Genomic DNA, 15617 nt, shown 5'->3' on the forward strand with positions numbered 1-15617 from the left:
ATATATATATATCTTCATAAGAAACTGTTATTCTACTTTTTAAAGGTTTTCAGTTTTCAAACAAAGTTATCCTTACAATAAAAATTTAAACCATATGACAATAAAAAGATGGCATTCTGCTCCTAAGATATCAACATGCGTTGATAATACTTCTAGGCACCTACAACGGTGAATTTGCGTTCATCATGATATACTTTCACGTGACTGAATTTAATATTAGTGGTTTCATCAAAGACGCGCCTGTCAGGAATCCTGCGATCCAGAGGGAAGCCCATGGGGCGCTTGTCAGGGTAGACTTCACCATGAGCACCACAGTGAGCATGAGTGCCGCCGTGCTCTGATTCTACATCGGGATGAGTGAGGTCGTGGCTACCATCTGTGACAGCCAGGAAGAGTGAAAATTCCATGCCGTCCTTCTTACCCTTGGGCAAGAGCATCCTGTTGGGGATGCCGCAAGCCCTTTCGAACTCGTGCATGTCGAAACTGCCACTGTCAGCAGCATCGATGAGAGACTGGAAGCTTGGTACGTCTGGAACAGTCACTGATGATTCGCTTGACTTCCTCTCGACGTGATTAGCCCCAGGAGACACTGTTGAAATAAAAGTAAATTATATTTATAGTAATAATTAAGAAATGACGAGTGCAATATAAACAAATGAAATGCGTCCTTCATATTAGATTAAATGTTGACAAAAATCTAAAGTTATTACTTACATTTCTTCCAGAACTTGTCCATTTCAATGCAATGCCAATGACCATTCTCATAATAGAATTTCTCTCCATTGCTGTCATAGTCAGGGCACAAATACAGACGGAATGTAGCAACTACTTCATTGCCATTATTGTTGTTGATGTCAGCAACAAAGGAGAAGTCGTGGTGATTAAGACGAGGAACATGTGCCTTTAGTTCCACATCAGCAATGCCTTCAGCACTGTCTACAGCATTTCGCAGGTCAAACTCATAATCCTCAAAATAAGTTCGAAGCGGTCCCTTAACTGCAATGCTTTCTACGTCGATTCCAGGGAAATCCAAGTCCTCATGAGTGTATGGAGTAAGGGAATCCTTGTGTTCCTTAAAGATATTATCCATATATTTATGAAGCCGGAAGAATGTCTGTCTGTTAGTCAGTGCACTTGTCATGTATCTTTTGTCATCATAACTCCTTGTACACGGTTCAAGGTATTTTAGTCAGACTTCCAGCTAGGGTAGACCGTACTGCATGATGTCCACAAAGGAAGGTCGTCCGTCTGCCAGTGTGCGCTTAACTTTTTTTATTATTGCTGTGTAAGAACTTTTAGCCTTGATTTGTGAACTGTTATAGATACAGACTGCATATTATAATGGTATCTTCAGCGTTCTATCACTCGGAATGCTTTTTGAGAGAAGTTGGTTTGGAGATGGAAGGTGACATGCATTGCTTCTATTATTATTATTATTATTATTAGTATTATTATTATTATTATTATTATTATTATTATTATTATTGTTGTTGTTGTTGTTGTTGTTGTTGTTGTTGTTGTTGTTGTTGTAAGCCAAGCTATAAGCCCAAGGGTTCCAGCAGAAAAGCAGACCAGTATAGAAAAGGAAATTGAGAAGTAAAAACTATGAAACATAAAATAAATAAGATAGGTAATGATGAAAAAGATAAAAACAATGAATAAATTCAATAACAAAGTGAAATAGATATGACAAATAACCAAACTGTGAAGTGAGACTCATGTCAGCTTACTTAACAAAGCATATGTACCAAGTATGAACTTCTGAATTTCCAACGATTCGGCTATTTAGGAAGATCAGAAGTTCCAACGTTTCAGCTGATTAGGAAGATCAGAAGCTCCGACGTTTCAGTTAATTAGGAAGATCAGAAGTTCCAACGTTTCAGCTAATTAGGAAGATCAGAAGCTGCAACGTTTCAGTTAATTAGGAAGATGAGAAGTTCCGTTTCAGCTAATTAGGAAGATCAGAAGCTGCAACGTTTCAGTTAATTAGGAAGATTAGAAGTGCCAATGTTTCAGCTGATTAGGAAGATCAGAAGTTCCAGTGTTTCAGTTAATTAGGAAGATCAGAAGTTCCAATGTTTCAGCTAATTAGGAAGATCAGAAGTTCCAACGTTTCAGCTAATTAGGAAGATCAGAAGCTCCAACGTTTCAGCTAATTAGGAAGATCAGAAGTCCCATTTCAGCTAATTAGGAAGATCAGAAGCTCTGACATTTCAGCTAATTAGGAAGATCAGAAGTTCCAACGTTTCAGCTAATTAGGAAGATCAGAAAATCCGTTTAAGTTAATTAGGAAGATCAGAAGTTCCAACGTTTCAGCTAATTAGGAAGATCAGAAGCTCCGTTTCAGTTAATTAGGAAGATCAGAAGTTCCAAAGTTTCAGCTAATTGGGAAGATCAGAGGTTCCAATGTTTCAGTTAATTAGGAAGATCAGAAGTTCCAGCATTTCAGCTAATTAGGAAGATCAGAAGCTCCAACATTTCAGTTAATTAGGAAGATCAGAAGTTCCAACGTTTCAGCTAATGGGAAGATCAGAGGCTCCAACATTTCAGTTAATTAGGAAGATCAGAAGTTCCAACATTTCAGCTAATTAGGAAGATCAGAAGCTGCAACGTTTCAGTTAATTAGGAAGATCAGAAGTTCCAACGTTTCAGCTAAATAGGAAGATTAGATGTTCCAACTTTTCAGCTAATTAGGAAGATCAGATGTTCCAACGTTTCAGCTAATTAGGAAGATCAGAAGCTCCGTTTCAGTTAATTAGGAAGATCAGAAAATCCAATGTTTCAGCTAATTGGGAAGATCAGAGGTTCCAACGTTTCAGTTAATTAGGAAGATCAGAAGTTCCAACATTTCAGCTAATTAGGAAGATAAGAAGCTCCAACGTTTCAGTTAATTAGGAAGATCAGAAGTTCCAACGTTTCAGCTAATTAGGAAGATCAGAGACTCCAACATTTCAGTTAATTAGGAAGATCAGAAGTTCCAACATTTCAGCTAATTAGGAAGATCAGAAGCTGCAACGTTTCAGTTAATTAGGAAGATCAGAAGTTCCAACGTTTCAGCTAATTAGGAAGATCAGATGTTCCAACTTTTCAGCTAATTAGGAAGATCAGTAGTTCCAACGTTTCAGCTAATTAGGAAGATCAGAAGCTCCAATGTTTCAGCTAATTAGGAAGATCAGATGTTCCAACGTTTCAGCTAATTAGGAAGATCAGAGGTTCCAATGTGTCAGCTAATTAGGAAGATCAGAAGTTCTAATGTTTCAGCTAATTAGGAAGATCAGATGTTTCAACATTTCAGCTAATTAGGAAGATCAGAAGTTTCAATGTTTCAGCTAATTAGGAAGATCAGAAGTTCCAATGTTTCAGCTAATTAGGAAGATCAGATGTTCCAATGTTTCAGCTAATTAGGAAGATCAGAAGTTCCATTTCAGCTAATTAGGAAGATCAGAGGTTCCAATGTGTCAGCTAATTAGGAAGATCAGGGGTTCCAACGTTTCAGCTAATTAGGATGATCAGAAGTTCCAATGTGTCAGCTAATTAGGAAGATCAGGGGTTCCAACATTTCAGCTAATTAGGATGATCAGAAGTTCCAACGTTTCAGCTAATTAGGAAGATCAGATATTCCGACATTTTAGCTAATTAGGAAGATCAGAAGTTCCAACATTTCAGCTAATTAGGATGATTAGAAGTTCCAATGTTTCAGCTAATTAGGGTGATCAGAAGTTCCAACGTTTCAGCTAATTAGAAAGATCAGAGGTTCCAATGTTTCAGCTAATTAGGAAGATCAGAAGTTCCAACATTTCAGCTAATTAGGAAGATCAGAGGTTCCAATGTTTCAGCTAATTAGGAAGATCAGAAGTTCCAACGTTTCAGCTAATTAGAAAGATCAGAGGTTCCAATGTTTCAGCTAATTAGGAAGATCAGAAGTTCCAATGTTTCAGCTAATTAGGAAGATCAGAGGTTCCAATGTTTCAGCTAATTAGGAAGATCAGATGTTCCAACGTTTCAGCTAATTAGGAAGATCAGAACTTCCAACGTTTCACCTAATTACGATGATCAGAGGTTCCAACGTTTCAGCTAATTAGGAAGATCATTTTAAAATAAAATTTCCCTAAACCAGTTTGGTGCGGACCTCACAAAAGAAAAGACAAGACTAGTAGAATTAACTGCGTATTCGGTATGATGAGGTGGATGGTGTGGTCTGGGAAGGTTTAGATGCAATATATTATGAGAACTATGAAATAAACAACATGCACAGCGACATAATTGAACAACGGTGCCAAAGATTGATATAAATATCAGAATAAGAAATTGAATTACACTCAGGTTTTTGTCCAGAAACTTAGGATGAGAGTCAGCTGTTGAAGACCAAACAGGAGAAGGTATTACTGCCCTAAAATGGAATACTGCAGTATCTGCAAAAATACAAAACTGAGAAAAATGGTGGATACTCTCTTGTCTTAGTACTGATTTTGCAGATACTGCAGTTTTCCATTTCAGGCAGAGTACAGATAGAATAGTACTGTACGGCAGGAAGAGCCTATTTTAAATTGCTTCTCTTCCAAATAGGCATACAGTTGACACGGGAGGAAGGTTTTATTAAACATCAGGACCGAAAATTAGCAGCCAGTTTCTTTTTTCGTGGGTCGCTTAGCGACTGCATGGCGGGGTTCGCAGGACCAGCGAAGTTTTTGGAGGATTGTTTAGATGCAGTAATATAGCTACGAGAAAAAGAAAGGTGCAGAGTTCTTTGTCTTTTCTGTGCTATGGCTAGGACGCGTGATGGTCAAACAAAATAACTTTTTCCACGCAGCTCGAAACCACTGTTTGTTGGTCTTAATTCTCTCTCTCGTACCTCCTTTTATCATTGTTTGTGTCTCCCCGCAAAGATAGCGAACCAGGTTCGAGTGTCGTCTGTGTCGATCGAGGAGATAAGAAGGCTACCAAACGACAGTTACAAGACCTTGAGGTCACTTATCATCCCTCGGTAACAACGACCACATATCAAGCCGCCTTCTCGAGGGCCCCGAAGTGCTTCGCAGGACATCGGCACCGTGATCTAGGTCTGGCGATTACGGTCCACAGCAACTTATCGTTTCTCATCACATTTATCACGTCGGCAACAGCGGGCCTCTTCGCTGGGTGAGTTTTCGGTTCAGAGACCCTCACTGCAGTAGGCCTGACCCGAAAGTGACTGGAAAAGAAGGGCTAGGGATAAAGTAAACGAAAGCTGCCACTTCAAGACTGAAGGATGATGGAACCAGGGAACACGGAAGTCGTCATTGCCAGCCACTTAGCTGATGAGGAGTCAGCCGGACACGAGTACAATTTAGGAATCGTTCCTAAATGAGGGGATTCCAAACTGGTGTAGGGAGGAGCGAGAAAAAGCATAATAAAAAGAAACAGAAGTCAATCTGAAGGCGGAATCAAAGCCTGAATTGAGATAAAGAAGGAAATAAAAATAAAACAAGCTAATGGAATGCGTTAGATACAGGGGCGTTATTTTGGGGGTGGGGCCACTTGCCCTCGTCAAGACACTGATGGTCCCCTCCCAAAACTTGGTTTGCCCCTAGCCTTTGAAATAATAATAATAATTATTATTATTGACAACAACAGAAAAATTCACTATATTGTCATTCCTATTTCTAGCGTTATGTGAGTATATACATATACAGTATATGTATGTATATATATATATATATATATATATATATATATATATATATATATATATATATATATATATATATATATATATATATATATATATATATATATATATATATATATGTGTGTGTGTGTGTGTGTGTGTGTGTGTGTGTGTGTGTGTGGGTGGGTGGGTGGATGTGGCACACCTGTTTACAGCTTCAAAATGCGCCAGTTCCTCATTGGAGGGGTGGGTAGAATTCTCGGCTAGCACGCTGATGGCCCAGCGTTCGATTCCCCGACCTGCCAATGAAGAATTAGAGGAATTTATTTCTGGTGATAGAAATTCATTTCTCGTCATAATGTGGTTCGGATTCCACAATAAGCTGTAGGTCCCGTTGCTAGGTAACCAATTGGTTCTTAGCCACGTAAAATAAATCTAATCCTTCGGGCCAGCCCTAGGAGAGCTGTTAATCGGCTCAGTGGTCTGGTTGAACTAAGATATACTTAACTTTTTTTCCAAAATGAGCCCAAATTTCCCAGAATTTCTGGGGGGAGCTTACAGCGTCCCCCATAACCCAGCTGATAGGGTTCGCTTCACTTGCCACCCCACCCATACCATAAGTTCTAAACCTCCCCCCCCCTAGAAAAATCTGAAATGTCGCCACTGGTTAGACACCCCCCCACACTCACTGCACAAGAAAAAAAAGTGGGTGGGGGGAGAAGTGAGAAAAATAAGATAAATGCTGAAGCCTCTTGATTACATGATCGTATGAAGTGCCCGATAACGTGTCAAACAAAAAACACTGTCCATAAAAAGGACCACAGCTGAAGTGGAGGTTAAAAGAAAAACAAATGAACTTTGTAGATATCTTTTCAGTTCAAGTGAGTGTACGCAGATACCAGCCTTACCCATACTGTCAAAAATGATGGTAGTGTAAGAGAGAGTTAAGATACCTGGATATACAAGGGCCAGTGGTGAGACTGTCATTACACACAAAACAAATAATATGGATGTCCAGGGGTGACAGTGACGTAATGCACTCAGCCTTGAAGAGATGGCAACGTCAGTGAAACCACTGCCATCCAGTCTTGAAACTTGTAGGGCATAAGTTCAAATCCTGGTTAGGGTATGGCCACTCAAAATATAATTCCCTTTAGGCGTAAGTTATTCCCAAAGTAGAATGACCTCGGAATTAATGGGTCGTTTGTGCTTTAATATTTGACAGGATAGGTAAATCCTTTGTAAAATTTGTGGTAACTTATCATATATGTATATATATATATATATATATATATATATATATATATATATATATATATTTATATATAATATATATATATATATATGTATGTGTATACAGTATATATATATATATATATATATATATATATATATATATATATATATATATATAAAACATTCATCAATTATTTAGGATTCAAAATTTTTCTGTGTACTTGGGTGTCAGTTAGAACTAGAATAACACCCACCCAAGTGATAATTCTCTCTCTCTCTCTCTCTCTCTCTCTCTCTCTCTCTCTCTCTCTCTCTCTCTCTCTCTCTCTCTCGGGGAGAGACCACAGAGATCGGAAATTTCCATGATGTTATCATTCAGTCGGTCCTCGATATTGCCAGCCTTTTTCTCTTATCCTCTTGTAACATTGGAAGGGTGATCTCGTATCCTTTGTCTGTTGTAAGCTTTGGTATTTGATATTTTCGCACAGAATTTATTATTAATAATAATAATATGTTCAGAATGAGCAGAAGTTCCCATGGAACGGGATATGATAACTTGCCAAGGCAGTCGTTTGTAAGATCGAAGCCCATACGTAAACAAGAGAAGAAGTGGAACAGAAAATAAAACAAATCATAGGCCATTGTACATTCTGCTTTTAAATTCATTCTTAGAATCTTGAAACTCTTGAGCATTAGCATCAATGATATTGCTAGAAAGCTCATTCTGAAGGAAAGACATTGGTGGATTTCAGGCGCTGATTAGTATGGCAATGTTTTGCTGGCGAGTAGCATGCACTAGTTCCTAAGAAAGAGTCCCTCAAAGTGCAAACGGAAATTCTCTGCCGAAAGATGGCCAAACGAGACATTTCCTGGCCAATATCTTAAGTATACAATGACAATCGTTAGGCAGAAGGAGACCAATACACTTAGTAGCATCGTCTGAAAGATGGAGATCTTGTGAGGTTGCTGACAGCTAGATAGAAGACCAATGTCCCAAAAGCTTTGACACAAATGGTTCGGGTACCGAATCTCTCTATTTTCCCTATTTTTTTCTACGGATGACCTCTTACATCATGAGGTTCTGATGCCCGCTGTTATATGTGATCTAGTTCTCTGCTGACAAGTTTCCAGCAACTGCATCATGTTCATATAACCGGAAATGTCCAAAATTGTTGATGACTCTTACTTTCTTCAGCATTAGGGCATCGTTCGAGGAGCGCGATCTTTTAGTATATGTGCCAAAATTAGGAACTTCACTCAAGAGCGCATCAAGGAAAGGGAATATGTGTATCCACTGTCACCTTCTTAACATGAAAAATGACAGAGTTTTCACGAAAAAATATGATAGATCTTGATGTTCCTGGTTTGTTCGAAATGGTGAAGAAATATATATATATATATATATATATATATATATATATATATATATATATATATATATATATATATATATATATATATATATATAATCTTTAATATATCTTGCATAAATGTTAGAAGTGACACAAGAGTTTCATTCCATTGAACAAATATTGTTACATCGTAATTATTATTATAGTATAAGTGCTTCATGCCAAAATTGATGAAAGCTAAAATGGAAGGATTAACAAAAAATAACAGTAAAACAGCAGATAATGAGGACTTACGGTATGTATATGTATATGTATATGTATATGTATATATATATATATATATATATATATATATATATATATATATATATATATATATATATATATATATATAACTAATAACCACAGTGCCCTCTTAAGAATGCAATGTGGTTCTTTGGAAGCTTGAATTTCAAGTCAATGGCCCCTGTGGGCTTGATCCATATGAATAGGGTTCATCTGAATAGTAATAGTAAAAATAATACAGTTACAAGCGCATCTGGTAAAATGTGATTAGTAGTTTTATATATATATATATATATATATATATATATATATATATATATATATATATATATATATATATATATATATATACCAGGTGTTTCGAAATTAGAGCCCCGCCCTCCACGGAACAAATGGAAAGTTATGAAGTTTTCTGCTATAGCCTATCTCCAAGTACATTATTTTAAGTTTCAATTAAGCTATTTTTCATTTTACATTTCTTGTATTTTCAGACTGAGTGACGGAGTTAGATACAGCCATGGCTAACGACTCGGAGGAAATCAGATGGATTGACCAATTCCGGGCTATAACCTTCAGAGAGGCCAGGGATGCTGGCGCATCCTTCATTTCATGTTCCTGGATAGCTAAATACATTAAAAGATGAATTCTTTGTTAAAAGAAACTGGAACAAAAATCCATATGACTGTCACTGCGAAAACAGTGAGAATCTTGGAAGGCCTGAAGTCCTTTCTCATGAGTCAAAAGACATCATAGCTGAGGCAGTGGGTAGACCAAGAAAGTCTTTACATAAATTGGCGCTTGAACTAGAAACAAAAAGGGGAAAGAAGAGAAGTTATAGTGCTGTATATCATAAGTTGAAAAAATCTGGTATCAAGCCATTCCATGTTATCAGCAAGCCCAACATCACTCAGCAACAGAGAGAAGACCGTGCATGGTTTTGTGGTTCATTTCTTAAAGATTGGGATGAAGCTGACTTTCTCCATGTTGCCGCATCAGATGAATTCTTCATTTACACAGTCAGGAAGCCAAATCATAAAAATGACATCATTTGGGCTGCAAAGTTGGATGATATCAGCGATGACGTGCGCTATCGCCAAGTTGTGAAATTTCTTGAATGTTTGGGAATTTTTCTCTGCTTCACAGCCAAACGGTTAATGTGGATCATCAAAGAAAAAGGATAGTCATGGAATGGCAAATACTTCAGAGAAACTGTGCTTACTGGTGGAGTATTTCCTTTCCTCAAAGATCCTGAAAATGTGTTATCTGTTGAAGAAATTACATTTTTGCTATCTGTTTAAGAAATTACATTTTTGCATGATAAGACACCATGCTTCAAGGCTCTTCAGACACAGGAGCTGCTTCGAAACAGTGGTATGGATTTCTTCTTGTCAAGTGATTTCCAGGTAGCTCCCCTGACCTTAATGTGTGTGAAAACATTGGTAGTATCTTAAAGGATCGTGTTGAAGCACGTACAGTGAACTATGATGGCGTACCAAGTCTTGACGACCTGCGAAGAGAGGTAACCAAAGCACTCAGGGAAATGGAGTTTGAGTCTCAGCTTTTTTGCGATTTGCTGAAATCATACCCCTCAAGAATGCAGGCAGTGGTACAGGCAGATGGAGGACACACAAAATATTAAATACTCAGAGAGAAACTTAAATAAATACCTGTTCTGAATTACTTTTGCTTTTGTCCATATCAATTTTAGTTTATGCTGTAGAGGGGGCCTCTAATTTTGAAACACCCTATATATATATATATATATATATATATATATATATATATATATATATATATATATATATATATTATATATATATATATGTATGTATATATATATATATATATATATATATATATATATATATATATATATATATATATATATATATATATATATGTCTGTGTGTATGTATGTGTGTGGTGAGAGAGTAAAAAATAGAAAGAATAGGATATCATTATCTACTTTTGTGAGATCCATAATCGATAAAAAAAAAAAACTCCAAGATTAGCTCTTCAGAATCTCACTTCTCGAACTTTCGGTCTACCTGTGTCTTATCTGTCACAATTACGAAGCGATATCACTGGAGTGCTTTCGTATCAGAAGTTCTTGTGGCCTGTTGTTGGATAAGCGTCACAAGAATGAAGGTCATCTTTGACCCTAAAGCCCATCTGAGTGTCTGGTGTCAGTAGATTCCCACAAGATTAATAACAATTGGTTTTGTAACTTTAGCTATGAATGAGTAATTTTCAATTCGTCTGTGTCCGTCGGTCTGTATGTTCCTGTGGTGACACATTGTCTCGAGAACGGATGGACAGATTTTGGTGGAAACATTCATTGCGTGATTCACAACTTACAGTTATCCCTAGGTTTATGTTAATGAAGACGACAGTTTGTTGCCATGGAAACAATCCTGATCTTTATAAAGTACAGTATTTATGGCGATAGGAGTTGCGTGGCTTTGTGAAGGTGTGCTCTGTGGTGAGTGCTCTTTGTTTAGTTATGTTACTGTATATTTCTGATCAGGCGGAAAGACAAACGCGTTTGTTTATTTTTGTTTGCATTTCTGAACAATTAAAAGTAATGACGGATTTCCGTGATATTTTTCCAAAGTAAAGGGTCAGTCTGAAAGGCATTTGACGTTGAACTGAACCTAAATCCGTTGGGAGGAAATTTCGACCTTAAATAAGTCATATACGCCTTGCAGAGTTCTCTGGCAGACCTCTGATTAAGAAGCGCGCTATTCCTTCCAAAACTAGTGAGGTAACCAGCTAAATGCCCTTAACTCCAGTGTGTCCATGAAAATAAGGTAAAAGTATAGTTGGGCTTTACCCCATAGAGATGGTAATGTAAAATGAAGATTTGTAATAGTTAATGACAGTTCGAAGTGTCGAATTATTATTATTATTATTATTATTATTATTATTATTATTATTATTATTATTATTATTATTATTATGGAACGAAGCAGAGAACCATAAATCTCCATGGCAAGCTTCTACTCGTAAGGATACCCGTATGAGGAAAAGAAGAATAAAAAAAATAGAGGAAAGAATAGAACCACAGAATTGCATATCATGAAAAATATCTGGAGAGGAATTCCATCTCGAAAATTAATGAGAAATTATTACGATGCAATATACAGCATATACAATTTTTTTCCGACATTAATCCTTTTCCCCTAACAAAGTATGTTTCCACAGGGGAAATCGAGCGCACCGGTTACTGACATATTCGCAGTTTAACTGCGGTATCGATGATGAACCCAAGAGCGGAAAGCCTCCACAACATTAGTCGCTCTCGTACGCATGCGCAGAAGACTCAGATTTTTCCCTTAGAAGAAATGGCAGCCGATGGTAGCGTTCTTTTATTTATTTATTTATTATTATTTATTTTTTTTGCAGGTCTTGTGGGATGAGGTTGCTAGTCCATTTTTTTTGGGGGGGAACCCTGGCTGCAACCACCGCAGTCGTCTTGTTACCAGGTACCTAATTCACGGATAGGATAAGGTCCACAGGACCACAGTGGGTTTTTAAGGGCGTGTCCCAGTCCGCCCATCTGTGCCCACGATTGAAATCCCTGTCCATCGTCTGGTAGGCTAGAATAATATAATAGCAAGTATCAAACCCGGCTAACAAAAATCGATAAATAAAAGCTAAAATTGTCAATAAACAAAGAAGGTATGCCTAAGTGTTTCTTTGAATAAGGAAACTGGAATCGACAGATGACCCTATCAACCGAGCAACTCATAATTGAGAGAAGTTGAAGAAGAGCATTGCGAGACTAGACACTGAGAACCGTATCCTCAGCCACTCTGAAGTGCTTATCGAAGTTTCTAGATAAATCGATATGAGATTTTGTAACAGTAACGAACTGCGTCCGTGACAAAAGTAACGTAGATACCAAACACCTCTATTGTAGGGCCTTTCCTTATCGTAAGAGCAAATTTAATATTTTTTTTGTTGGCGGGTTGTTAGGGGGCGGCAGTAATTTTCATTCTTGTCCAGTAAAAATTTTTTGTTGTAGAAATGATGAGTACGAAAAGAATTAGTACATAACTTTTGTTTCAGGGTACATGATTACTCTCTCTCTCTCTCTCTCTCTCTCTCTCTCTCTCTCTCTCTCTCTCTCTCTCTCTCTCATGCAATTAAGACTTACATTTTCTTTCTCTTGCAATAGACTTAAACATTCACTTTCTCTTACACCCAAGGCTCTCTCTCTCTCTCTCTCTCTCTCTCTCTCTCTCTCTCTCTCTCTCTCTCTCTCTCTCTCTCTCTCTCTCTCTCTCGTTGTCATACTCCTACTACTTACTTGTTTATCTGAATTATCGTTACATCCCTTTTCTCTTAATGTTTAGTACTTTCAAGCTTGAATGAACAGTCTCTCTCTCTCTCTCTCTCTCTCTCTCTCTCTCTCTCTCTCTCTCTCTCTCTCTCTCTCTCTCTCTCTCTCTCTCTTGCAGTTAAGACATTTTCTTCATCCCTGAAAATTAAGACTTACTGTACACTCTCTCTCACTGACAGTAGGCTTACACATTCACTGTCTCATCAAGTTAAGACTCTCTCTCTCTCTCTCTCTCTCTCTCTCTCTCTCTCTCTCTCTCTCTCTCTCTCTCTCTCTCTCTCAAGGGAATTTTAAATTTATGAAAATCTCAACATATATATTATTAATTATTCGTGAATCATCTCTCTCTCTCTCTCTCTCTCTCTCTCTCTCTCTCTCTCTCTCTCTCTCTTGATTTTGAAGGAAATGTTAAATATGTGAAAATTTTATCTTATATATTATTAATTATTCGAGGGTTACTCTCTCTCTCTCTCTCTCTCTCTCTCTCTCTCTCTCTCTCTCTCTCTCTCTCTCTCTCTCTCTTAGTAAATGTATGAAAATTTCATCATATTTTACTAACTATCCGTTAGCTTCTAAGCTCTCTCTCTCTCTCTCTCTCTCTCTCTCTCTCTCTCTCTCTCTCTCTCTCTCTCTCTCTCTCTCTCAGGAAATGTATGAAAATGTCATATTGTACTAATTATTCATTAGCTACAAATTCTCTCTCTCTCTCTCTCTCTCTCTCTCTCTCTCTCTCTCTCTCTCTCTCTCTCTCTCTCTCTCTCTCATTACAGACATCAATAATTACCAAGTCTTTGAAAGAAGAAAATATCTCGGCTGTGCAACGATTCATCTTTCACAAAGTAGTACATATTCTGTTTTGGCTCATTTCTACCTTTACAGTCTCTAGCGGATTCCTTCCCCCCTTCCGTCTTGCCTTTTACTCTTCATTCTGCTCTTCCTTTATTGACCTCCACTAAGCTGTCCACCTCCTTAAACTTTACTTTACACCTTTTTTTCACCTTTAAGTATTCTTGCTGTATGACTGTGGGGTGGATAAAATATTCACTTATCATTGATGATCATACAAGTTTTGTTTCCATGTTTTAACTTTGCCTGCTGATTGGTGTATTGACATCAACTGCCGTTACGAAAACAGTGTTCACTGACCCCATGTCTTTGTCTTAATGTGTAATGTCGGGTGAAAGTATTAATTTTTTGGGGGGCGGCGCAGTTTTTTTAGTTTTCTGTAAAATAAAACTATTGTGCAGCCTCTGTCTGTCCGTCCGCACTTTATTCTGTCCGCTTTTTTTTTCTGTCCGCCCTCAGATCTTAAAAACTGCTGAGGCTAGAGGGCTGCAAATTGGTATGTTGATCATCCACCCTCCAATCGTCAAACATACCAAATTGCAGACCTCTAGCCTCAGTAGTTTTTATTTTATTTCAGGTTATTTTATTTCAGGTTAAAGTTAGCCATAATCGTCCTTCTGGCAACGATATAGGATATGCCACCACCGGCCCGTGGTTTAAGTTTCATGGACCGCGGCTCATACAGCATTAAACAGAGACCGCCGAAAGATAGAGCTGTTTTCGGTAGCCTGTAATCTACGCTGTAGCGGCTGTACAGAAAACTCGATTGCGCCGAAGAAACTTCGGCGCATTTTTTACTTATTCATGTCTGTAGCCACGTCTTCTCTCTCGGAGTGTTGTGTTCCCAGACGATAAACCAAGAGATTGGACGTCCTATTATCAATAAAAGATGTTCCTCTATCGACCCCAATACTCTCGCCATCGTGCGGTGACAATGCGGAAAAAGTAGAAGAAAAATCATTGTTTTTCGTCGTCTGATCATTATCGGCCGCGTAATTATCTCCTCGAAGCGAAATATTTTCGTTAAGTGTTTTTAATTTGGCGTGAGATAATGAGTGTTCTTACGTTGGAAAACTGGTTGAACGACATGCATTGATTCCTCTGCAGAGCGCTGCTCCCTAACTTCTACGTCAAGCAATCAATCAATCATTTCCTGTGGCACCGACGGGGATGCATAGGGCCTCGGTGAACTCACGTCACCACATTCTGTCCTGGGCTAATTCCTCAAGATCTCCCCAATACTCGTCTCCTACTTCCCGCCTCATTGTCCTCGTTTTTACTTATGAAAGAAAAATGGTGAGATTGCAGGCCTCATGCCGTCACATCGTATGCTTTTAACTGCTGCACTTCCGTGTATCTGTTGTAGCTTTGGTGGTACTTCACGAAAACGGTACGTTGTGTTCTTGTGAGACAGCATCGCTCATTCAAGTGTACCTTTTTATAAAAAGTAGTTTACTGAAAGGGGTACGTTTAGGCACTGAAAGGGGGTATGTTTAGGTACTGAAAGTGGGTATGTTTAGGGTACTGAAAGGGGGTATGTTTAGGGTATTGAAAAGGGTACGTTTAGGTACTGAAAGTGGGTATGATTAGGAACTGAAAGGGGGTGTGATTAGATACTGAAAGGGGGTATGTTTAGGGTACTGAAAGGGGGTATGTTAAGAGTACTGAAAGGGGGCAAGTAGAGTGTTTTGCATAAGTACTAATTAAGAGTAAGTGCTGCCAATCTTCGTATTCTTGCCAGATCACTCACTCAGCCTCTCCGGCGACCATCGCACATGCCTCATTGTGTTCCATTGGATCTCGCAGTAAACTCCCCGGCAGTTCAGCGCTCAAGACTGAAAAAAAAAAGATTTGGGGTGGTTGAATAGCAAGACAAACAGATCTAGAAAATAGAGGCGATGGAGTA

General features: G+C 38.1%; 1 protein-coding gene and 1 long non-coding RNA gene across 2 annotated transcripts in view; one reads left to right on the forward strand and one right to left on the reverse strand.

The window, feature by feature from the left end:
• The window catches only part of LOC136844584 (uncharacterized), a 303347-nt gene that overhangs the window by 269067 nt on the left and 18663 nt on the right, over positions 1 to 15617 (forward strand). The gene's annotated exons all lie outside the window — the stretch shown is intronic.
• Positions 104 to 1108, reverse strand: LOC136844673 (hemocyanin-like). Its single transcript, XM_067113926.1, has 2 exons — positions 715 to 1108; positions 104 to 589 (listed from the first exon to the last, which is right to left on the reverse strand). Exons 1-2 carry the CDS (start codon positions 1088 to 1090, stop codon positions 153 to 155), a joined length of 813 nt encoding a protein of 270 aa, XP_066970027.1. The 5' UTR covers positions 1091 to 1108; the 3' UTR covers positions 104 to 152.

Source organism: Macrobrachium rosenbergii, chromosome 13, assembly GCF_040412425.1.
Source record: "Macrobrachium rosenbergii isolate ZJJX-2024 chromosome 13, ASM4041242v1, whole genome shotgun sequence".
Classification (NCBI taxonomy): domain Eukaryota; kingdom Metazoa; phylum Arthropoda; class Malacostraca; order Decapoda; family Palaemonidae; genus Macrobrachium; species Macrobrachium rosenbergii.

Excerpts from the sequence above, each read along its gene's own strand:
- LOC136844673 (XM_067113926.1), bottom strand. The coding sequence starts at position 1,090 with ATGGATAATATCTTTAAGGAACACAAGGATTCCCTTACTCCATACACT. Across the intron at positions 590-714 it reads GGACAAGTTCTGGAAGAAAT|TGTCTCCTGGGGCTAATCAC; the intron begins GTAAGTAATAAC and ends TTATTTCAACAG.